The sequence below is a fragment of the Orcinus orca genome, chromosome 6 (assembly GCF_937001465.1).
Source record: "Orcinus orca chromosome 6, mOrcOrc1.1, whole genome shotgun sequence".
NCBI classification, from domain to species: Eukaryota; Metazoa; Chordata; class Mammalia; order Artiodactyla; family Delphinidae; genus Orcinus; species Orcinus orca.
This window is the reverse complement of record NC_064564.1, coordinates 87,514,239-87,539,453: the sequence shown is the minus strand read 5'-3', so window position 1 is coordinate 87,539,453 and position 25,215 is coordinate 87,514,239. Positions and strand designations below refer to the sequence as shown.

At 42.0% G+C, this 25,215-nt stretch overlaps 1 protein-coding gene across 2 annotated transcripts in view; it reads left to right on the top strand.

Annotated features, from left to right (window-relative positions):
- Positions 1-25,215, top strand: part of GABBR2 (gamma-aminobutyric acid type B receptor subunit 2) — a 369,318-nt gene that overhangs the window by 135,349 nt on the left and 208,754 nt on the right. For both annotated transcript variants that reach the window (XM_004271474.3, XM_049711134.1), the window contains exon 3: positions 8,914-9,084. In XM_004271474.3, coding sequence (XP_004271522.1) covers positions 8,914-9,084 — 171 coding nt within the window. The remainder of the gene's footprint in view (positions 1-8,913; positions 9,085-25,215) is intronic.

Genomic DNA, 25,215 nt, shown 5'->3' with positions numbered 1-25,215 from the left:
TCCACACAATGCTTGCCCCACGGCAGGTGCTCGCTAGGCAATACCTTGAAGGAGTCAAAATATCTAAGTTCAAATCCCACTTTTCCCCTTGCTGGCCATGGGGGCCTTAGGCATGGCACTGTGCCTTTCTGAGCCTCGGTTTCTCCACAAGGAACAAAGACAATTATGCCTTCCCAACCTCCCTCACGAATTGTTGCAAGTCCCCAGTAAGGATCCGGCGATGGACGTGGGTGGTAAAAATGGAACTGCTGTGCATCTCTGAGTGATTAAAACTAAAATTCATCAGCAGGAAGGAGAGGCGATTGTCCCCAGGAGGTTCCAGAAGAGGTTTCAAACCTCAGAGCAAGCCTACGCACGCTGCCCAGCAGGCCTTGGTTGGAGTGGGGCCCCAAGAACTCGCCCAAATGCCAGACTTTCATTTTCCCTCCTTACCTCGGGAAATGTTTTGCGGCCACCCCACACCACGTTAATCTCACGGGTGTCTGTGTTGAGGCACTTTGTGTCCAAACAGCTTTTTGCCAGGGCTTGGGTGCAGCGGTGACCTGGCGCAGATCTGAAGTGGAGCCCAGTTCCCAACGCACACAGCCCGGTGCCTTTGTATATGTCCTGGCACTGGCCACAAACAGGGTTTTGTCAGAAGCTTCCTGAGAAAGTTGCGTTCCATTCATCTTGGCTGAAAGGAAGCCTAGATGACAAATACCTCCCTCATTTAATTACAGAAACAGTCAGCAAACCCGTGGAAGAAGATTAAACCAAATGGAGAAAAGAGCAAGCCTCAATCATCTTCTCCCCCCTGGCATCTGGCCCGCACTTCTCACCTAGGATTTAGCAACTAGGGGCGCTCTTGGTTATACTTTCCACCTGAAAAATGGTTTATTTCTGCAGAAAAGTTAAACTCTGAGACCCCAAACCAGGTAAAGAAGGAATTGCATTTAGAGAAGAATTCATCAGTGGCTGAGAATTTAATAAAGATCCTGAAATTGGGAGGTGTATTCACATTTTTCATCTAGACTTGAATCTGCAGAGAAGTGAAATACAATGTCAGATCAAATGAAACACACACCCCCACAAAACTAACAAACTCCTTAATCATTTTCCTCAGTTGCTGGGGAGAGAAGTATAGAGTTGTGTGGTTGCAAAGAACCTTCGAAATCTTTGCTTCAACCCATCGTTTTTAGAGATGAGAAAAACAGACACCCACAGAGGGGAAATACTCTGCCTTGTTCTCAAAGCCATAGAGACAGGGGTAAGCCCGGTTTCCCAGCTCCCAGAAGTGCCATTGTAGTTGTCTTCACTTTCCTATTCTCTCTGCCTGTGGGCCCTTAATGTGAAGGAGACGCACAGTTCAATAGGCAAACCCTAATCTTTCACAGAATATTCCATGGCAAGCCAGAGCTCAGAGAGAGACGCTGATGACTGTCTTCCCATCCCACTTTGCTGGTTAAGGGTGTGTCCCCCCAGAATCTCCCAGGACCAGCCATGCCCACCATGGACACTGCTATGTTTGAGAGACTCTGGAAGCCTTGAAATAAGCTGTCTCTTCCCTGTGCTAGCAGGTCTCAGTAGAAAGACCAAGCCCTGGATCGTTGCCCCGTCTCACCTGGGACTGATGGGTCCGAGCTGGTTGAAGAAACAGAACTAAATATGAAGTCAAAAGACCAATTCCATATTTCCTGTACTGACCTTGCATGGCTTATGTCACCTTTCCGGGCCACGGTTTCTTTAGTTGTAAAATGGATAGTAAATCCTACTTCAAAGAACTAAGGGACTCTAAGACTCACTGACAGCCTAGATGTTTGGAAGCTTCACGATTATAAAGTAGATGGGACAGTATTGAGAAAATCCTACCAAATTTTGCCTCTTGGCACTTGGAACCTTGCCTCATAAAATTACAACTGCCCTGAAAAATAATAGACATACTTTTCCCTCTCCCTTCCACAGTCTGTTAGGGCTTCTACCAATCAGAAAATTGGACAGCTATGCCTCTAGTCACAGTTGCAGTTCTTTGAGACAACCAAGATGCTTTTTTCTAAATTCAAACAGAGCTATAAATTCCTAGAAAAAGCTAGATAGGAGTGGAGAGGAGGGCACAAGAAACCTCTCAAGTAAAGCTTTATAGAAAAGAAAATCTATAGAAAAGAAAATCCCTGGCAGCAATGCATGACAGGAATTTAATGTATTGTGCTGATCCACAGTATCAGAAAATTAGCTGCTCATTAATACAGAACTGTGTAAGGTGGGAGCATACTAGACACCAAAATCTGTGCTTGAATCTTCTCCAGTTTTCTGAGAAAAAAATACTCAATTATAATGTAAACAGACAGAAAACAGGGCCAAGGGCAATCCATATATTGTCTTTTGATAGGCCACCTCTGAAAATACCTGCCTTGCTTTTGAGGATGAGTACTCTGAAAACACCTAACATTCAGCCTTTGCAAAAGTACCACAAAAATAATAAAAGGTGCACAATACCCGGAAGTAGAGGAAGAGTCCAGCTCTGAAGATGAGCTGTTCTAGGATAAAGAAAGAAACTTTAGAAAGACTTTTGGCATCCTCAATCATATGCATGATTGCATATGACATGGTCTCCATGAAACATGAGATAAGAGGATGGGACAAAAAGGGTTATGATCATAAAAAATTACTGGGAAATGGAAGAAGTCAATAACAATAAAAGTATGTCAAGGACAGTAACACTAAGACTGAGACTGTTGAAAAGCAAATCAGCAAACCCACCAAACAAAGAACTTAAATGGCTAACGTGTCTGTACAGCTAGTCAACCACATCACAGTCAGAGGGCTGCAAAATCAATTAATAATGAAGTGCTACCTTATCCCTGAAAGTTGAACAAAAATGTAGAAAGTCAGATAATACCAAATATTGGTCAATATGTGAAGAAATGAGAACCCTGGTGCTCTGCTGCTATGACTGTGGATGATACGGCCATTTTACCAGAAATTAATGAAACTGAATATGCACATACCCTGTAATAGAAGAGATAGAATAAAATAAGATGGTCTTCCAGAATGCAGAGGACAAGGACCAAGAGATGAAATCATGGAAAAAATATGACAGATATGGATTTGGGAAATGAAAGACAACACATAGATAATCAGGTATTCCAGTGGAGAGGCAAGAATATATATGAATATTAATGTAATATATATATAATAAATGCCTAGTATTATATTTTATATATAAATGCACACATATATATGTGTGTGTGTGTATATATATATATATATATATATTTTTTTTTTTAGTTAAAAGACTTGAGGGTATAGATTGAAGGACTCCCTGTGTTCCAGATAAAATCAAAAGTGCCACACCCACATCTATTTAGGCAAATTTTTTGAATTCTAAGAATAAAGAAAAAAAATCCTTCAGGCATCCAGAGAAAATCAGATACCTGCAAATGAACAAGAATCAAAATATCCCTGGATTTCTCCGCTGCATCACTTTGTAGTTTCAAAGGGAAAAAATGGTAGCCCAAGAATTTTATATCCAGATGAATTCTACCATGTGTCAAAGCAACAGAGGGTCATCCTAAGCAAATTTTCAACCCTTTACCCTTCTTCACAATATGAAAAGATGTTCTAGCAGGTTAAGACAAGAAGCAAGATTAACATATTCAGAATGGAGAAGTCTGAATACCAAAAGGAACAAAAGGAAACATTAAAAAAAAAAAAGAATAAGACTGCCAACAAGATGATGAAAGCAAGACCAAGTATTTATTGCAGCAATAAGCATATGTTTTAAAATCCATTCATGTACTCATTTCAAGAAATATACTTAAAAACAATTGTAATGGAATACAAATAAAAGGAGAATCAGAGCTATGGCAGGCAAATGCAAGCAAAAAATAAAGGTTTCAATATTAATATCATATACACTACCAAACGTAAGGTAGATAGCTAGTGGGAAGCAGCCGCATAGCACAGGGAGATCAGCTCAGTGCTTTGTGACCGCCTGGAGGGGTGGGATAGGGAGGGTGGGAGGGAGGGAGACGCAAGAGGGAAGAGATATGGGAACATATGTATATGTATAACTGATTCACTTTGTTATAAAGCAGAAACTTACCATTGTAAAGCAATTATACTCCAATAATGATGTAAAAAGTAAAAAATTTAAAAATTAAAAAAAAATATCAAGCGAGATGCTAATTCAGTATTAATATTGAGCAAGATATTATTTGAAACAAACAGCAATAAAATGACAAACAGGGTTATTTTACCTTGATAAATATTTTAATTCTCAGTTCATTCAATGATTATCTATTAAGTACCTGCTGTTTGCACTAGGGAAGTGTATACATTGCTGAAAAATAAAGATGTAATGAACACTTATCCTCAAAACAACATAAAATCAAGGCATATAAAGCAAAAAATTTGAATAACATGGAGAAATTTTCAGAGACAATAGAGAAAAACTTAACATACCTCTCAGTCTTTGATAGGTCAAGTAAGGAAAAATACAAAACGTGTTAATAATGTAATTGGTTAGCTGGATTATATCTTTTATACATCAGAAGTCTGATAAAGAATTTTATAGCTTACAACTAGAGACTGCATCTGTTTTTCTGGCCAACATGGGACTTTCACAAAAATTGATTGTATAATAGGCCACCAAAAAAAAACCTCAATAAATTCCAAAAGCAGACACTGTACACACCAAATTCTCAAAACAATGCAATAAAACTAGAAATGATAACAAAATTGTAAAATAAAAAGTACTCTCTGAAATAAATAATCCTTGGTTAGGGATTAACTTGAAGCGTCAATCACAGTCTGTTTAGAAATGAACTTGGTTGTGTGAAATAAGGCAGGAGAGCCCAGAAAGATTGGGTCTTCGAGTTAGGGTGCTAACAGGGCTGTTGTTGCAGATGCTGGGTGACTGTGCTGGGGGAGGAAGGCCTGGCAAGCTCATAGGATGCAGGGGACAGCCATCAGAGGGAGAGAGAGCACTGGTCTTAGAGTCATTTAGGCCTGGATTCGAATTCCGCTTTTACCTCTTATTGACTTTGGTGGGTATCTCAATAGCTTTCCATTTCTGGGCCTTGGTCTGCATATTCAAAACTAGGGCTGTTGAGCTGTATCAGTGGTTCTCAACCTTCACTGGGCATTGTAATCACCTTGGGAAGTTTTTAAATTATACTGATGCCTGGGCTCTATGCCCAGAGATTCTGATTCACTTGGTTTGGAGTGGGACCAAGTTATCAATATTTTTAAAAATATCCCCATGTGATTCCAACATGTAGCCAGAGTAGAGAACTCCAGAGCTAGATGATTTCTCAGGTTTCTCCAGTTCTGAAGTTCAGCAGTGCTACCTGGCACCTGCAGTCTTTGCCCAGTGGAAGAAAGGTTTAGGAGGCTAAAGCTAGAGGAACAGTGATGCAAAGCAATCTAATCAAAGTGTGCATTATCTCAAATGGTACAGAAAATGTCAGTGCCAGTTAATATTTTGCACCCAACATGATTTAGACCCGGGGCATATATTGTACTCCAAGCCCATTGTAAACACAATGGGCCATTTATTCACTGAACAGTAACCACTCTAATTACCTATAGGGCAAACATATGAGGTTGTTCAAGCAACAATTAATTGTGGACCTGGAACTAATGGGACAATAACAGCAAAGTATCAACCAGAGTGTGATTCAGAAATCACATCAGAAAACCATAATTTTCCAAATTGTATCAGATAAGCATTTTGGGGGATGCAATTGCACATATACCAATCCCAGGTCCTGAAATAGTTGCTGCCTGATTTTTCTAATAGCTCCTTCTTACACAGACCATAGGAAGCTGGAAGTGTTATTTTAATCTTGAGAGAAGAATAAGACGCTAGGTTTGAGCAGACTGTAGAAAGCTTCTATTTCTTACACTTGCTATGCGACCTAAGTATCACCTTCAGGCAGGGGTGCTGACCTTGTTTGGTTATAGGATTCTCTTTGTGAATCTGATAGAAGCCATGGATCCTCTTTTCAGAAAAATGTGTGTCTGTATGTACATACATGCCCACACAAGCTTTTCCATACGGTTTTTAAGGAGTTTTCAGACACTTTGCAGCCCCTCTGCATTCTTGCTAGGCCATAGCCTCCGTTTGCACACCTCCAGACACAGGGATCTCGCTACTTCCAACAGCAGGCCTTCCCTTGCTGGACAGCTCTGGATTTGAGTGTCCTCAATATGTCCAGCTGGGATTTTCCTCTCTCATTGGGCCTTATTCTACCCAGAATGTTTTTTTAACAGTTGATCTATCCTTGACCTTTACCAGTCTTGGGATGATGTCCTGTCTCTGTGGGGATCTTAGAAATTGGTTCCTGTAGGTGCTCTCTAGCTCTAGGTGACAGCTGATGGGTTGTTGTGTGTTCAGCTCCAACAGACAGGACCTGCTGAGACTGCTGAGTGGATGCAGGAGATCCAGGGATCCTAGGTAGTGGCCATCTACCATCTGAGACAGATCAGGGAAAGGGATAAGATCTCCACTGCCCTGCTCTGCTAAAATCTTGGGAGGAAAAGAAGTGCTTCCTCAGGTGACAGGAGGAGCAGTAAAGCAACTTCAGCTGGGGCCTGAGGGTGCCAGGATGTTACTTCCCTGGATGTTAAAGTTGGACTCTGAGCTGTATTGGATCTAGAGCTGCTGAGACAGCAAGGGTGGGGAAGGAAGGCCGGTGGCAGCAAAGAGGGATCTTGCTCAGCCGTGCCCTCTCTGGATCAGAGATTTAAATGAAACAAGAGAAGGAAGGAAATACTATTTTTTAAAAATAGTATTGGGACTTCCCTGGCGGTCCAGTGGTAAGGACTCCGAGCTTTCACTACTGAGGGTACGGGTTCAGTCCCTGGTCAGGGAACTAAGATCCCGCAAGCCGTGCAGTGCGGCCAAAAATAAAATAAAATAAAATTGTATTTATGTATTTTGAGCACAAAGTTTGGTGAATGAAGCATACTGAATAAGGTTAGATAAAGTAGCATTAACTAGTGATGTACAGACATAACCACAACAGTGGTCACAAAATTTTGGAGCTATCAGTACCCAACAACAAAAAAATTACTATACAAGAGTTTATTAAATACTTGCTAGACACATGAAAAACAAATCAATTTGTCAGGGATCACAGGATCTTATAAAGCCTAACGGCCAACCACGTTAGCCTGTTCTTGAACCTGTGCTGGAAGGCGCTCATCACATGCGGGTACTGGGTCTCCTCCGTCCTCACACCAGGCGACAAACCCGTGAGGACAGACAGGGGAGGATGATAGACAGACTAGAAGGAACCATGGAGGAATTCTTTTATAATCTCAGAGTGGGAAAGGCCTTTCTAAATATGGCATAAAACCCAAAGACAGAAAGAAAAAAAATTAATAAATTCAGCCACATTAAAAAAAAATACTTCTATATGGCAAAAGACACCATGAGAAACAGCAAAAGAAAAAGTACAAACTGGGGGAGAATTAGCAACTTACATCACAAAGGGTTAATCTCCCTACTATAAAAGATCACTAATCAATAAGTGATTGCTACTAATCAATAAGAAAAAGACCGAGAGTACAATTGGAGAACAAGCAAAGGATGTGAACACTTTCCAGAAAGAAACTGCAAATTGCTCTTAAACATAAGAGAGATACTCAACCTCACTCATAATAAGGTAAATGCAAATCGAACTACAAGAAGATACCATTCTTCTACCATCACACTGCAAAGATCAAAAAATTTGATAATCGCCTTCTGTGGATGAGGCTGAGGGAAAGAGAAAGCAGAGATCAGAGGAAATGTTATAGAAGAGGTGACATTTAAGCTGTTCCCTGTAGGACAGATAATTGAAATCCAATTTAGCAACTCACTGGCACTTAAAAAAGAAGGACTAATAAAGGGAAAGATGGATAGATTTGACTACTGAGTGTAAATTAAAATATACACACACAAAATGTAAAAGCAAACAAACTGGGATATTTGCAGCAACTGTAATAGCCTGAGTTTGAATGCTGTACATATAATAGTCTTCATTAAATTCAATAAGAAAAGCATTAGAATACCACTCAAAAAATAAACAAGAGACATAAAAAAGCAATTTCTAAAATAGGACATACAGCTAGTTATCAGCCACATGGAAAAATGTTCAACCTTATGTATAACCAATGAATTCATTATGATTCCAGTTTTTCAGTGATAAATCATTAATAAATTAGATAGAAAGATGTTTTATTTCCGTCCGTTGATAAGAGTGTGGTGAGATTGGCCCTCTAATTATAACTGCCTAGTGGGTGTGTAAATTGATGCAATCCTTTTTGGAAATAAATATCAAGTCTTTAAAAGCTCACATCCTTTATCTGGGAAATTTCACATCCTAGACTCTATCCTACAGAAATAGCCTGAAATATAGGGGAAAAGTGCCAAGCACAAAGACGCTTGCAGAATAATATGACAATAATGACAAATTAGAAACAGTCTAAATGCCCCCAAATTAAACATGATTCAGTAAATTATGCTATGTTCATATGCTAGAATATTATGCTGCTATTAAAAAGTTTACATGTTAAAATGTTTACAAGAAGTTTTAACAGGACGGTTAAATGCTTGTAGGATAATGTTAAGTGAGGGAATAAACAGTTCAAATGTTTATGTAGAATGACCTCAAGAATCTTTTTTTAAAACATTGCCGTGCATGGAAAAAGGATCGGAAGGAGCTAGACTACAACATTAATGATGGTTCTTTCTCCTTATTTTGCATTTTTAAAAACCTTCCCTTCAATTATAACTTGTTACTTTTGCACTAAGAAGGTTTAAAAATATTTTGCCTGTGTGTTTGTACCTTGAGTGAGAACTAAAGACCTCTGTTCCCTTAGGAAAGATCCTGGGCCCACAGCTCTGAGGTCCCCCCAGTAAAAGTGCTGTCTCTTTTGTGTTTTCAGCTCTCTTTTGCTGCCACCACGCCTGTTCTAGCAGATAAGAAAAAATACCCCTACTTCTTTCGGACGGTCCCATCAGATAACGCAGTGAATCCAGCCATCCTGAAGTTGCTGAAGCACTACCAGTGGAAGCGAGTGGGCACACTGACCCAGGACGTGCAGCGCTTCTCCGAGGTACGCCCTGCCGAGAGGCACGATCTCACCTACCTCTGGGCAAGGGGCAAGACGGCTCAATCAGGGATGGGCTCTGACACGGGGCCTTTAAGCTGTTGAGGAATTCGATTGTGCGTGGGACAGGTGAAGGCCTCCAACCTGCACAGCTCAGGAGTGGAACCTTCTTTTCCGTTGTGCCTTTCGGCTAAGTCGCGTGGTCTGTTCCCTCACTGCCCCTGTAGTGTGTTGTCCTTGCTGCTGACCTATAGCGGCCATCTAAAATCACGAGGTGCCGCCAAGAGCCTTTCTCCTGTGAGGAGGGTTTGGGGAGGAGCTGGCTTGGAATGAAGTTTCCAAAGTCACTGTGGATTGGGTGGTTTTTCTGGTTTTGTTTTGTTTGTTTTAATGACTTACACGTATACATCAATACTTGGTGTTCTGGGGTTTATTGTTGCAACAATAACAGCAACAAAAAAGCCAAATTATATATAGTAAAAAAAGAAAAGGGCTGCTTTACCCAATCCCTCTAAATCCACTTTGTCTTCCAAGTGAAGTCCTGCTTTCCGTGTAGTGTTCATCTGCCCAGACCTTTTTCAATATATTTAAACCCAAATGTCCTCATACTAGATAGTTTGCATTTTTCACTTTACAACAGATCTTAGAGATCTTGATTGACTTCGTTCTTATTAATGGGCCACGGTGTTGTGTCCCATGGATAGATGGTAATTTATTGAATGTTTACAGCTTTTTGATATCACAGCCAACACCTTCCCACCTAGGTGTGCATCTTTATAATAGATTTCTAGAAGTGGAATTATTGGGTCCTTTAAAATGTTGAGACATACTGACCTCCAGAAAGGCTGTTCCAATTTCTAGTCCCTCCAACGACATTTGAAAATTCCCATTTCCACATATCTTTACTATTAGCAAATCTTTAAGAAGTTTTCTCCACTCACCGGAGTGCAGAATGGTTTCTTGTTTTTCTTCCTAGTCTCTTTATAGTTCCTACTTTCCTATCTTCTCCTATGTGTGCTCTTGATACATGGAGCCTCCCAACAAGGTAAGACATTCCAGGTGTGCTTAGCAGCCCAAGAGAAAAAACACAACTGTGAGCCGATTTGGGGGGAAATGTATGAGGCGGGTGTCCAGGCAGACCTCAGTGAGAGGAGTCAGGGAGGACACGCCCCTTCTGCCAGTGTGGGGCGGGGGATGGGCGAGGAGAGCAGAGCAGGGCAGGGAATCACAGACCTGGTTTCCACTCCAGCTCTGCACTTACCTTTCTGAAGCTCTGCCCCGTTTCTCCTTTGGGAAGGAGAGGCCACTCCATGCTTTGGCTGTGCTACCTTGGAGAAGTCACCTTACTTCTCTGAGCTGTGGTTTCCTCCCCTATAAGATGGGGACAATAACCCTTCCCATGCCTATTCCTGCAGAGTTGTTGCCAAAATCAGATGAGTCATGAATTTTAAAGAGCTTTGTAAACTATAAAGTTTATGCACAGAGAGGGATGTTTTCAGAGGCGCTTGAAAAGCAGACGTGTTTGGCCCCACCATCTGCGGTCATCCAGACAAGGCCAGCTTTTCCCTGACAAGATGGTCCTGATCTTCCCACCTCTGTTTCCCAGTCCCTAGGGAGAGGCACAAGGGGAACTTCACCTCCAGTGGGAGTGACTCACTGCCAAACACTGGAGAGGCTTTTGCTGGAAGCCTGCCCTTTATACAGCAGCCACAAATGTTCTGAAATGAGTGTGAAACAGTTCAACGGGGAGGGTGGGGAGGGCCAGTCCTGTGGTCCCATTAACATGAGACTCTGCTGAGATTTGGAGGGACCTGCTTTTTTTTTTTTTTTTTTTTTTTGCGGTACGTGGGCCTCTCACTGTCGTGGCCTCTCCCGTTGCGGAGCACAGGCTCCGGACGCGCTGGCTCAGCGGCCATGGCTTATGGGCCTAGCCGCTCCGCGGCATGTGGGATCTTCCCGGACCGGGGCACGAACCCGTGTCCCCTGCATCGGCAGGCGGACTCTCAACCACTGCGCCACCAGGGAAGCCCGGGACCTGCTTTTTTGCCAGGGGAGTCTTTGTCTGACAGAGTCTGAGGGGCCCTTAGAGACAGCTCCCCCAACCTCCTCATTGTATAGAAGGGGAAACTGAGGCCCAGAGAGGAGAAGCAACAAAGTTCAGGGTTTCAAAGCACAGGGTTTCAAAGCACATGAAAGATTGTTGGCAGAGAAGTTAGGACTGAATCCTGGAGTCTGGATGCCTGGTCCAGACCTCCCATTGCTCCTTCTTTCCATCTATAACTTCCTGCAGTCACATGGGAACTACCTGTGTGTAGCCTTGGAGGTTTGAAAAACCCCAAATCTTTGGTGTAAAGAGGATAAATGATCAGCCCCAATTTGGTTGAGTGCTTTATAGATTTCCAAACACTCTCACAGCTGGTTGCCCTGTAGGGAGGGGTTATGGTTCCCATTTTACAGATGAGGAAACTGAGGTCATGGAGGGTGGGTTCCTTCTTGCCCCAGGACACTTGCTGGTAAAGAGCCCAGCCCAGGCTGGAAGCCTGACAGACTATTGGTCAGTGTTTTCTCCATTACTCTGTCCTCACTGGGGTCAGGTGTTGGCAGTTTGGTACCACATCTCTTTCCCTGCACAGCTATGTTAGAGCCCTCAGCTGGGTTTCAGGGCATCTCAGCGGGAAACCTCTTTTCTAAGGACAGGATGTTGCTTGGTGGTATTGCTGGCAAGAACCCCTCTCAATTTAAATCTCTCAGCCCAGCTGACTCCTCTCTGTGCCCAAGGGCTTTGGCATCCCTCTTCTGATGTCTGGGCTGCATCGCTGGAGTTCAGGCCCTGGAAACTCGCCAGGGGCTAACAGCTTTTAGTGAGTGCAAAGGAAACTGGATTCCTTTTATGAAACTGGTCGATCAGCAGCATCAAGCACTTCTGTTCTGGACTGGTGCACTGGAAGGAATGTCAAATGAAAGCAATCCTGAAGTTGGAGGGGACGGGGGGGAGTGAGAGGCCAGGGTGCTGTGGCATCCACATGGGCAGTGCAGGCACAGGATGGAGGCAAGGATGAGGTGGCGATGAAGGCAGTGAGTAGGGGGTGCCTGGCAGGACCAGCAGAGACAGCAAGAGGGCTGTTTGAGCCTCTTCTCCCAGCTCCAGGTTCTGTGCTCTACTAAGCCATCTTCACTGAGTTATTCTTTGCGTTCCTGATTCCATGATGCAACTAACCAGCTAAGTACTGTTGGACACATCACTCAGTCTCTCTAGGCCTAAGTTTCCCCTTCTGTAAGATAAGGGAGTTGGGTCAGTTGACCTCTAAGATCTCTCCTAGCTCAAGGAATCTGTGGTGAGGGTTTAGGGAGATCTGGTCATTGACCCCGATCCTGCCACTCCCAGAGGTGTGACCATGAGAATTACTGAGCTTTGTACCTCAGTTTCTTCCTCTTAAAAATGGGGATAATAATGGTTAACTCTAAGGGTGGTTGTGAGGATTACATATGTTCAGAAAGTTAAAGTGGTAAGAGGAGCGCCTGGCTCATAATAAGCACCATGCAAGGGGTGGCTGTTGTTTTTATTGTCATCTAGAGTCTGGTTCCTTACCCCATGGCTGGCTGCCATTCAGGAGCCCGGCTGTGTGGCGGGGTGTGGTGCCTGCCACGAGCACGGCTCCCCTTTCCTCCCCTCCTTCCAAGCCAGCTCACAGACCCCCTGCCCAGTCACTGGTCCTCAGTGACCTCTGAGGACACTTCTGGGGCTGACCCTTCCACACCAGACTCTCCCTCAAGAGTTGGGACCCACCGAAGCCTTTGATCTATACAAGACCAAAAGGGCACCATCTGCAGAGTTTCCTCTTCAAAGCGCCTGCCCCTTCGGCCCTCCGCAGCTCTTTGAAGCCTTCTCTGCTTGCCAGGTTGCCATCTGCCCCACCAAAGGGGTTTCTGGTCACCTCCTCTCACGTTGCCACTTACACAGCTTGGGGGACATGCCCAAAGATGAGGGCAGGGGACCCTGTGCTTGCTTCTAATCAAGGAGTCAAACTTAGTAGAATCGTCAGCCCTTCCCTGCTGCCCTGAGCAGGAATGAGCTCCTTGGGGTGGCCGCAGAGACCCTTCGCATCCCCTGAGGCCTCCTTCTCTGTCTCATCTCAGGCACTTCCCCTTTGGTCCAGCCTCTCCTCCGTGCTGGCTCCTCTCTGTGAGGCGTCCTCCCCCACACCTGGTTCTGCATTCCTCCCCAGGCTGGGACAGGTGTGCCGCCTCTGTGCTTCTCTCCCCTCAGGCTTCACTCTGTACCAGCTCCTTGCACAGGGCAGAGAAATACCCCATCTGCTTCCTCATCGGTCACCTGCTGCCACTGGACTGGAAGGCCCCAGTGGACAAGAGCCTTTCTGTCCCCTCACCCTGCATGTAGCCTGGCATGTCTGGGTTCACTAAGGATTTCAGTAAATCAATCTCTATCCATTAGGCCAGATTCTTAGGGGTGAATACAGTGATTTCCTTTCTGTGGCCCATAGTCTGACTGCAGCTAGGATGGTAAGATGGGGGTGAGAGGGGTGCAGAGAAGTCTCAGTCCCTGTCATGAGCCGCTGGGGCCATGGGGAAGAAGGGAGGCACTGGCAAAGTTGGGAAGTCACATTCCCACAGAACTCAGCTCAGGTCATTCTGTCATCTATTAACTGAGTCTTGTTTTGGATGTGACATTGTTTGTTGTTGGAGGATTCTTCTAGAGATCTCAGTGGAAAGTTCTGGGCTGGCCACTGGAACCAGCAGTGACCTGGGTCCTGCCATGTTGTTCTTCTGGGTGGCGTCAGTGTTGGGCATTGGGAATGAGCACACTGTAGTTTGTGTCTGAGTTATGTTTTTTGCTCTCTGTGATGTTCATTCTGAGTTGTCATCACTTCAGAATCCTCTCTTACCAGGATCGGGTAATCCCATCCTCTAAAGCAGTTCTTGCAGTCTGGTCCTGGCCCAGCAGCAATATCAACACCTGGGAACTTGTCCACAGCAAATTTGAGGGCTCCACTGAATCAGACCCTCTTGGGTTTGAGAATCCCTGTATTGGAGGAATGGGAAGCCTTCAACTGAGGCCACTGTGCTCCTAGGCCCACTTTGTCAGAGAAAAGGGCCAGGCACACTGAGCCACCTCTGACCTCTGTCCTTGGCTTTCCTCTAGGCTGCAGGATCACCTGGGCCACCCACATACCTGCAGATCTTCTATCATTAGGAAGAAGGAGGGGACTCCTGACAGATCAGATTCTAATCCTGATGGTCCTAGTGCCCCACCCTGTGCCCCAGCTTCTATTTGAAAAACTTGCTGATGCTTTTAGGTGATTCGCTGTCGGCCCCCAAGCGAGAAACGTCCTCTCCATCTTAACGCTTTTACCTCCTGCTCTGTGAGAGACATGTGGGCCAGCCAGCAGGGACTGCTCCATATTCATCTTGCCCTCTCCCGGGTAGCTATTTGTGCAGCCTTTTTGGCGCTGAGGGGAGGGCTCCATTATTTCCCAGGGTGGTATGCATATGTGATATGATTTTTGTACAGTTTTAATAGTTGTGTATTTATGTTATTATATACCAGGGGGGAAAAATTACTAGCCCATCAAAACTGAACTTCATTGATGTTCTTGTTTAGAATGAAATCTTCATTTAAAAAATGAGTCTGTTTAGAGGAAAATACTAAGCTAGCAAACACATAGGTGGTGCGTGTACACAGTGAAATTGCCTCTAAGAGGGTACAGGAGGGACTGAAGTGTGAGGACCACTGAGATGGATGAAGCCATTTGGCTGCCTGTTCATTTAACAGATGGGGCTGGATGAGGGGTAGGGGGTAGTACTGGCAATAGACTTTTCCTTGAAGCCCTGGTCCAGTGCAGATAGTCAATGGGAAAAACTCCAGGTCAAGGTCAAGAATTGGCCCTGCAGACCTTCAGGCTTCTGAGGCCGAGATTCCATGGGACAGACTCTGAGGTTCAAGCAACACTTGTTCCTTCATGCGCATGCCCCCAGGTGGAAGTGCAGGCAACCAGCAGGTGCTCTGCCCACCCATCCCTGCAGAGTGGGAAGACCCCACCTTGGTGAGGAACACCTTCTGTCAGGGCGTGCGGTTTCCAGTCCTTCTGCCATCCTGGTGGCAGCGTGTATACCTTTGCGGGCACATCCGGGGTTTCTTGTCCAGGGGTGGCTGCAGTGGCTGAGCTTTCTGAGGAAAAGGCAAGCTAAATGCCTTGGTCTGGCTCAGAGCTCTGCCTTTGGAGAGGTGGCCCACTACACTCCACCCTCCACTCTAGAACAGGGAGGAGATGGCGGACGCATCCTCTGTAACACTCCACAGCAGGTCTTCAGAGCCAAGCACCCACCCACCTCACACACCCCAACTCTTAAAAGAAAGGTGCTGCCCTCGACCCTGCTCAGAGAGGATGGGATGCTTGGCTGGGATCTATGGTGCTAGCCCCAGGGCTCATGCAGGGCCTGGGTGAGTGCCACACTCACTGCTCACCAGGGCTGTGACATCAGATATATCTCCACCCAGGCTGCGTGGACCCCAGAACACAGGGGTGAGTGAGGGCCCAGAAGGAGATCCTGGAGGCCTCTGGGGGGGGGTCCTGGCCATCCACCTCAAAGCCCTCACCAGGGACACTTCCTGGGGCCTCCTGCACAGTCCCTGGGCCAGGTTCCCAGAGCACAAGGTGATCCCCATGAAGCAGCTGTTGCACCGGGACCGCTGGGTAGGAAAATGTAATTATGACATCATCTACTGCCATTTATGGGGCACCTACCGTGTGCAGGCGATGACATTCAGTCGCCCAGCATGGTCCGTCTCCATTTGGAAGAACAGACTCACTCAGGAAGGATTAAGTCACTTTGCCAAGGCTTCACCAAGCGGTGGCAGGTATAGGTGTGAACCCAGGTTTGTACCTCCCCTTGTGGAGAGAAGGAGGCCGTGGGCCTGGGCCAGTATCCCCCATCCATCCTGCCCAACACTCACCACAGGAGCAGGGAGGTAGGTATCTGGTCCAAGCAACCCATGTCTCAAGCAGAGCTCCTCACAGTCCCCCGGAGATTTCGCTGTGGGATTCTGCATTTAAGTCTTATGAGCTTCCCAGATCCCAAGTCTCAGAGCCCAGCACTGTCCCTCCACACCTGCTCCTACCAAGGTGTCCCAGGGGACTTTGTTTCAGCCTTGGCTAACAAGGCGGCGCATCTTGTCATGTGTGGGTCCCCAGAGCTATTCTGGTAATTCTGGCTGCGGTTTCTCCCCAAGGCCCATCTGCCAGGCTTGGGTAATGCCAGGGCTATGTGAGCAAAGGAGTAGAGTTGGAAGGTATGTGGAACCTTCAGGAAATTGTAAGTAGTTAGGGCTGGACAGTTCGGTGTGTAGGGCGAGAAGGGGAGAATGGGTTGGGGGAAGGAATGGTGAAGGCCCCACATGCCTCCATGTTTGGACTTCATCTGTCAGCAGTAGGAAATAGGGAGCCACAGAGGGTTTCAAATTGGCGGTGAGAGATGGTAGCAATCTTGAAGACTGATTGGGACGAGCAGACTAGAGTCTGGGAAACCAGCCAGAAGGTTACTGCAGGAATTCAGAAGAAAAATAATAAGATTGTAGTTCATTTCTTACATAAAAAGTTTAAGTTCTCTTTGTTATTATTTTTTGCTTCTTTGTTTTAAAATACTCATTATTGTTTTCTAACCATAATATTGATATATACTCCATGCAGAAAACTTGGAAAACGCAGAAGAACAAAAAGGAAAATTAAAAATTGGCCATAACTACCCAGTGAAAGGTCAACCTTAACATCTATAGGCATATGTCTTTACAGTTTTTTCAATACATATGAGTGAACTTGCATAAATGAATACATGCTCTTACTATAGAAACGGCTTCTTTAATTTAGCAACCCAATGGGAATGTTTTCCCTGGCCAGCAGCTATTCTCCACCATCGTGACTCATAATGGCCTCTCGACTGTGGGCCTGGTGACCCCATGAATTGTCCCTGCCTTGGCCACAGCCTGATGTGTTTGGGGCTGCTTTTCTCCAGTCTTCTTTATCCCTGTGATCTCTTCCCTTCCTTTCTGTCTTCCAGTATAGTTCTGCAGGTAGTCTGTCCATTGATGGTCTTCTTAATCATTTTCCAGAACTGTTAGAGATTTTTGTTTTGTTTTTAATCTTTGACATTTTGAGGGATCTGGGATGGTACAGGAGGTATTCTCTGTTGCTGTTTTTTTCCAATAGCTGTTGAAAACTAAATATGGAGATAGTTGCAAATTTTTCCTGATTACAAACAACAATGCAGTAAGTCCATACTTGTATATTTGTGTGAACATCTCTGATTATATTTCGAGGATAAATTCCTAGAAATAATGTGTGCACATTTTGGAACCTTTTGTACATGTTGCCAAAATGTCCTCCAGAAAGATCATACCAATTTAGAGTTTCTTAGCAGTATATGCGAGTACTCATTGCCAGCACTGTGTATTATTCTTTTTTGATTCTTGGCAATTGCTATTTTAATTTGCATTTCTTTGATTACTACTAAAATTAAATTTCTTTTTTACTAGGAATCGTTCTCATTTCTGTTTCTCCTTTCATAAATTGGCTGTTCATGTTATTGGCACATGTTCCTGGTGGAGTTTTTCTTACTGATTTATAAGAGCTCTTTATAAAGTAAGGCTATCTGCTCTTTGTCACAGTTATTGCAAATATCTCCCCATGTTTCATGTGACATTCAATTTTGTTTTTTATGTTATTTGATAATATTGAAAAATTTAATATCTAATATAGTCAAGTATAAGAAGACCATTTTTTTTTCACTTTTAAGTTTAACTTGGCATTCTCTTCCCATCCCAAGAATTTCTGTAAATTCACCTACATTTTCTTCTAGTACTTTTATTACTTCATTTTTTAATTTAACCAGAATTTCAGCATGTGGCCTGAGATATCATACCTTTCTTTCTTCTGTCCTCATAATCATTCAGTAATTCTTCTGGCATTTAATGAATGCATCTTTTCCTGACCCATTTAAAATGCCTATGCTAAATTTTATCTTTAGAAAATAACATACTGCTTTTTTAAATATATACTTTCCAGTTCTGTGTAATAGAAATATAATATAAGCCACAAATGTGATTTTAAATTTTCTAGTAGCCACATTTTAAAAAGAAAAAAGAGATAGGGAAAATTAATTTTAATAATACATTTTATTTAATGCAATATACCCAAAACATTATCATTTCAACATCATTTCAAATGCAGAGGAACCACATGTGGCTAATGGCTGTTATATTAGACTGTTTCTGCGTTTTAAAAGTTTTATTCCATTGATCTAACTATCTATTCTGAAATTGGCATCCCAATGTTTTGAATATTCCTTCTTTCTAATATAATTTTATGTGCAGTCCTGCCTTCTTTTTTCACAATTGTCTCTATGTTCACCCATTAATTTTTGTAAGGTTCCAAAAATGCCACTGGTGTTTTTATTTGAATTTCAGTAACTCCAGAATTAATTTAGGGGACATTTGACATCTTTATAATACTGAGTCTATCCATTCATGAACAAACATCTCTCCATTCAAAATATCTTCGGTCCTTAGTAAAACTTTGTCATTTTCTTCATGTCGATCCTTTCCATTTTATGTTAGGTTTATTTTCAAGTATTCTACATTTATTATTACTTTTGGGAATGGCATCTAATTTCCTTGACATTTTTTAAGTGGTTATTGCTAGAATATAGGAAAGCTATTGATCAGTGTATTTACATTTTTTGACTGGCCATGTTGAATTTTTATTACTTCTGGTAGTTTTTCCTCTCTTAATTCCCTTGAGTTTTCTAGATAGACAACAATACCATCTGGAGCAAGAACAAATTTGCTTTCTGTTTTCCACAGTTACACCATCTTTATCTTCATAATTTTTCATTGAGGAGGTACTGCAGAGTGGTTAGAACAGAAAAACTTCCTGGATTCCAGTTCTAACTCAGCTACTTACCAGCTAGGCGACCTTGGGTAAATCATTTAATTTTTCCATATCCCTGATAATGGGAACGTACTCATATTACCTCAGATGTTGTGAGTATTAAAATAAATTAATAGGGCTTCCCTGGTGGCCTAGTGGTTGAGAGTCCACCTGCCGATGCAGGGGACACGGGTTCGTGCCCCGGTCTGGGAAGATCCCACATGCCGTGGAGCGGCTGGGCCCGTGAGCCATGGCTGCTGAGCCTGCGCATCCGGAGTCTGTGCTTTGCAACGGGAGAGGCCACAACAGTGAGAGGCCCGCATACCGCAAAAAAAATAAATAAAAAATAAATTAATTAATATATATAAAGCACTTAGGTCTTAGAACAATGCCCAAAAGAGCACCCGATATATTAGCTATTATTACTGTTATTATTATTGCCTCATTTACTAAAAATCCTAGTTTTTTATATATACATATATATATATATAATTTATTTATTTATTTTTGGCTGCATTGGGTCTTTGTTGCTGTGCGCGGGCTTTCTCTAGTTGCGGCGAGCAGGGTCTTCTCTTCATTGTGGTGCGCAGGCTGTGCACAGGCTTCTCGTCGCGGTGGCTTCTCTTGTTGTGGAGCACGGGCTCTAGGCGCGCAGGTTTCACTAGTTGTGTGGAGGCTCAGTAGTTTCGGCTCGCAGGCTCTAGAGCACAGGCTCCGTAGTTGTGGTGCATGGGCTTAGTTGCTCCGCGGCACGTGGGATCTTCCCAGACCAGGGCTCGAACCCTTCTCCCCTGCATTGGCAGGCAGATTCTTAACCACTGTGCCACCAGGGAAGTCCCATAGAGTTATATTTTAAAATAGTGATAATAGTGAATATTCTTGTCATGTTCTTGCTTTAATGAGAATGCTGTTTGTAAGGTATGATGTCTGTTAGAAGAACAGATATTCCTCATCATGTTAAGGGACATTCTATTTTTATTTATTAGGTGTTTGAACCAGATATGCATGATGAAAAATCAGATGTCTTTTTAGAATCTATATCAAAAGTTATGTGGTTTTTTCTTTGCTCTATTAGTGTGACAGTTTCCTCGTGTTCATTCTATAAATGCATCATTCATTTAACACCTCTTCATTTAGTACCTAGCACACGTCGGGCACTGTTTTAGGCCCTGTGAACACATCGGTGAATGAAACAAAGTCCCTGCACTCAAAGAGCTTGCATTCTAGAGGGGGACACACATGATAAAAAAAAAAAAAACAATTAAGCAAATAAATGTATAATATATCAGATAATGGTAAGTGCTAGGGAGAAAAGTGAAGTGTAGGGTAAGGGGAGTAGGATATGCCATGGGGGGTGGGGTGAGGTCAAGGACAGCTTCAAAGATAAGGTGATATTTGAGTATATGCTTGCAGGCAGTGAGGGGCAAGTCATAGGATATCTGGTTGAACAGGGTTCCAGACAAAGAGAACAGCATGTGCAGAGGTCCTGATATGGGAGTGAGTCTGGTGGTGCTGGAACCACATCAGGGAGGCTATTACGGCTGGAACAGAATGGGTGAGGGGGAAGTGGAGCAGTTTTTTGTGGGGTTTGGGGGGATTTCTGGCCCTTACAAGACATTAGTGAGGACTTTGGCTTATACTTTGAGTCAGTTGAGAAGCTACTGGAGAGTATTTTGGGTTTTGTTTTTATTGAGAAGCCATTCACATAACATAAAATCAACCATTTTATCCATTTTATATTTTACAAGTAAATAGTTTGGTATGTACACAATGATGTGCAACCATAACTACTATCTAATTCCAGGACATTTTTGTCACTCCAAAAAAGAAATCTTATTTCCATTAGCAGTCACTCATTTCCCCTTCCCTCCAGCCCCTGACAACCACAGATCTACTTTCTATATCTATGGGTTTGCCTATGATAGACTTTTTATATAAATGGCACCATAGGGATGGGAGGTAGGGGAAATGGGTGAAAGTGTCAAAAGGTATAAACTTCCAGTTATAAAATAAATGGTTCCGGGGATGTAATATACAGCATGGTGGCTGTAGTTAACAATACTGTTTTGTATATTTGAAAGTTACTAAGGAGAGTAGATCTTAAAAGTTCTCATCACAAGAAAAAAAAATTAACTGTGTGACATGAGGGATATTAACTAAACTTACTGTGGTAATCATCTTGCAATATATACATATATCAAATTATTATATTGTATACCTTAAATTTATACCATGTGATATGTCAATTATATCTCAAAACTAGGAAAAAAAAACTAGGAAAAAAAGGACCATAAAATATGTGGTATTTGTGTCTGGCATATTTGTGTATCTTCTTTGGAGAAATGCCTATTCAAATCCTTTGTCCAGTTTTTAATTGGGTTATTTGTCTTTTAGCTATTCAGTGTTGAGTTCTTTGTATATTCTGGATACTAGACCTTTATCAGATATATGGTTTGCAAATATTTTCTCCCATTCTGTAGGTTGTCTTTGTACTTTCTTAATGGTGTCTTTGCACAAAAGCCTTTAATTTGGTGAAGTCCATTTTATCGGTTTGGTTTTTTTGGTTGTTGTTGTTGTTTGTGCTTTTGGTGTTGTATTTAAGAAACCATTGTCCAATCCAAGGTCGTGAAGACTTAAACCTGTGTTTCCTCAAAAGAGCTTTATAGTTTAAGCTCTTACATTTAGGTCTTTTTGCATTTTCAGTTGATTTTTGTATACGGTGTGAGGTAAGTGTCTTTTGTATGAAAAGCTATCCAGTTGTCCTAGCACAGTTTGTTGAAGAGACTGTTATTTCTGCATTAAATTGTCTTGGTATCCTTGTTGAAAATCAATTGGCCATAGTGGTATGGATTTATTTCTGGACTACTTGAGAGCTTTTTTAAAAGAAGGGTATGATCTGACTTACATTTTAAAAGGATCACCCTAGCTGCGGAGTGGAAGGTGGTAACTTGGACTAGATAATGAAAACCAGCTGGATTCTGGATATTTTTTTACAGTAGAGCTGACAAAGTAGATTTCTTGATGGAATGTATGTGCAATGTGAAAAAGAATAGAGAATGGACTTGAGGATATGGGGAGGGGGAAGGGTAAGCTGTGACAAAGCGAGAGAGAGGCATGGACATATATACACTACCAAACGTAAGGTAGCTAGCCAGTGGGAAGCAGCCGCATAGCACAGGGAGATCAGCTCGGTGCTTTGTGACCGCCTGGAGGGGTGGGATAGGGAGGGTGGGAGGGAGGGAGACACAAGAGGGAAAAGATATGGGAACATATGTATATGTATAACTGATTCACTTTGTTATAAAGCAGAAACTAACACACCATTGTAAAGCAATTATACTCCAATAAAGATGTAAAAAATATATATATATATCAAAAAAAAAAAAGAATGAGTCATCAAGGATGGGGCCAAAGTTTTTGATCTGAGCAACTGGAAGGAGTAAGTTACTACTTATTAACTTGAGGAAGGATGCAAAGGAGCAACTTTTAGAGAAGGAAATCAACAGTTTAGATATGCTTATTGGATATCCAGATGGAGAGGTTGACTAGGCAGTTGGATAAATGGATCTGGAATTCACATTTACATTAAACCATATGAGCATTCCTAAAATAGACCTTTCTTTGTTATGCTGCATTATTCTTTAATCAGTTTAATTATCTAGTTTTTTTTCTCTAAACACATGTGCTAATAGTTATATTTTACTTTGATTAAACTAGTCGGGTTTAGTTGTCAGAGTTATTCTAGTTTTACAACATGAATCAGAAAGCTGTACGTCTTTTTAGGTGCTCTGGAACAGTTTATAGAATATACAGATTAGCTGCTCTTTGAATATCAAACAATGAGTCTATGAAACCATCCAGGATTTTGCGTCCCCCATCCCACCCTTGATACAAGTTATCTTTTTGGCTTCTTCCATGCTTCTTGATCACTTTAGATTTATATTTCTTATGTGGATTTTAGAACTTGCTTAAGATTTGCAAATTTATTAGTATATATTTCAATACAATTAAAAAAATTTTTTTATCTTTTGTTATATGCTCTCTCATTACAGATGTTTCCCCACTTTTTTCCTTGATTAAGCCAGCTAGTTTGCTTCTTTACTGATGGAACTGGTATCAGCATCTTAAATTCAGTATGCAAAAAATGGTCATATTTGTTATTTTTTTCAAATTAAATTAAACCTGGATCAAGCACTCCACCTGCCAGATTTACTGGGCTCAGGATCTCTCTCTCTAAGCGTCAGCCTCTTCCAAAATAGCCAACAACCTCTCACCCAGCTGGGGGAGCCTGCATTCTGAAGCCTCTTAGGGATGCTGTTGACACTGGTTGGACTGGTTACCTCCACTGATCGAGGTCCCGAGACACACTTCCAGGCATCCTCAAGCTCCTCACTAAGTTCCTTTTGGAGCCACTCCCAGGATGCAAGAACATTTTGTCAGAAGTGATTTGGTCATTTTCCTCCCATGGATCCAGAACCTCTGTTGGCTTTTTCTTCTCTGATATCCATACCCCCCAAGAATCAGAGAGGGTTTCTTTTAGAAACCTACCCCTAAATGGTCCTATTCCATTTTGCTGCTCATACGCTTTAAAGCAGACACCTTTGTTGCTTCTGGGGGTCCACTTGCTTCCCCTTTAAAGATTATCCCCCTCCCAGAGATAAACAAGTTTTCCAGACATTTCCTTTACTGAAGAACATATAGCAAAAACACAAGTTAAATTTTCTGTGAAACATCCCATTATCTTTTTTTTTAAGCTGAAGAACCAGCACTTGGCTTTTTATTGGCTTTGCTTCTATTTGCCTACTTTCTAATTTATTTTTTCTGCTTTTATCTTTATTAATACCATCCTTCTTCATTTATGTTTGTTTTGCCATTCTTTTTCTAACTACTTGATTTGCATATATATTTCTTACTCTTTTTTTAGTTGCTATCAAATGTATTTAAGCCAATAAATTTGCCTTTGATTACAGCTTTAGCCAAGTCCTATACTTTCAGCTAAATAATATAGCATCCTCATTATAATAAGACTATTCTATAATTGCATTTTCTGTTTAAAATGTTAGGCATCTACTTCTCTAAGTACCAATATAAAATTGCAATATCTATTGTTAACTACAGAAATTAGCACGTTTATTTACTGGCCATCCCTCACTGCCTCTAATTTTGAATTGTTATAATTTGAGTTTTTATTTGACTTTATTCTTTTTTTATTGAAGTATAGTTGATTTACAGTGTTGTGATAGTTTCTGGTGTACACCAAATGATTCGGTTATATATATACATATTTTCTTTTTCATATTTTTTCCATTATGGTTTATTACAGGATATTAATATAGTTCCCTGTGCTATACAATAGGACCTTGTTGTTTATCCATTCTATATGTAGTAGTTTGCATCTGCTGTTCCCAAACTCCCAATCCAACCCTCCCCCACCCCCTCCCCCTCCCCCTTAGCAGCTATAAGTCTGTTCTCTATCTTGACCTTGTTCTTTACATTGTGGATATTCTTTTTCAATTCTTATTTGAAATACTGATTTTATTTTAAAACGATATTATAATAACTATGATTTTTAAGATTCAGATCCATATTTATATGGCTTCAATTTCTATTGACATATCTTTCATGAGTTGTGTCTTTTGATTTATCTCTCTGTGGCATGCATACATCTTTAGGTAATATTTTTCAGCAAGGGTATATGGTTTTTCTATCTATCATGCTGTTACATAGACTGCAGTCTCTCTCTGTTGCTTCTCCTATGAAGTATAAATTTCTATGATCATAATATTCTTCCTCAAACCTCTTTAGACATTACATCAATGTTGTAATGAAGTCTGATACAATCTGATTTGATCTCTTTGTAGATGTCTTTTTTTTTCCTCTGCTGGATGCTTGTGGATTTCTTTCTTAATCTTTGGAATTAAAAAAGAAAATATGGCTCATGTCAGATGTTTGTCTATTTTGTTTAAAATATGATTACTGTTTTTTATTTGAAGAATCAGTGTTTAGATTACAGAATTTTTCTTGTAATATATCTTTAATTATATTAGACTCTTTTGTTCTGGTATTTTTTTTAGAAGTATCAGTAATTTATGAGTGTGTCTCTGTCGTTTATTCTCCATGTTATTATTCTCTCTCTGGTCATTTTTATCTTAATCCTTGTTCTGTATGTTCTGAGAAAACATCTCACCATTGTATT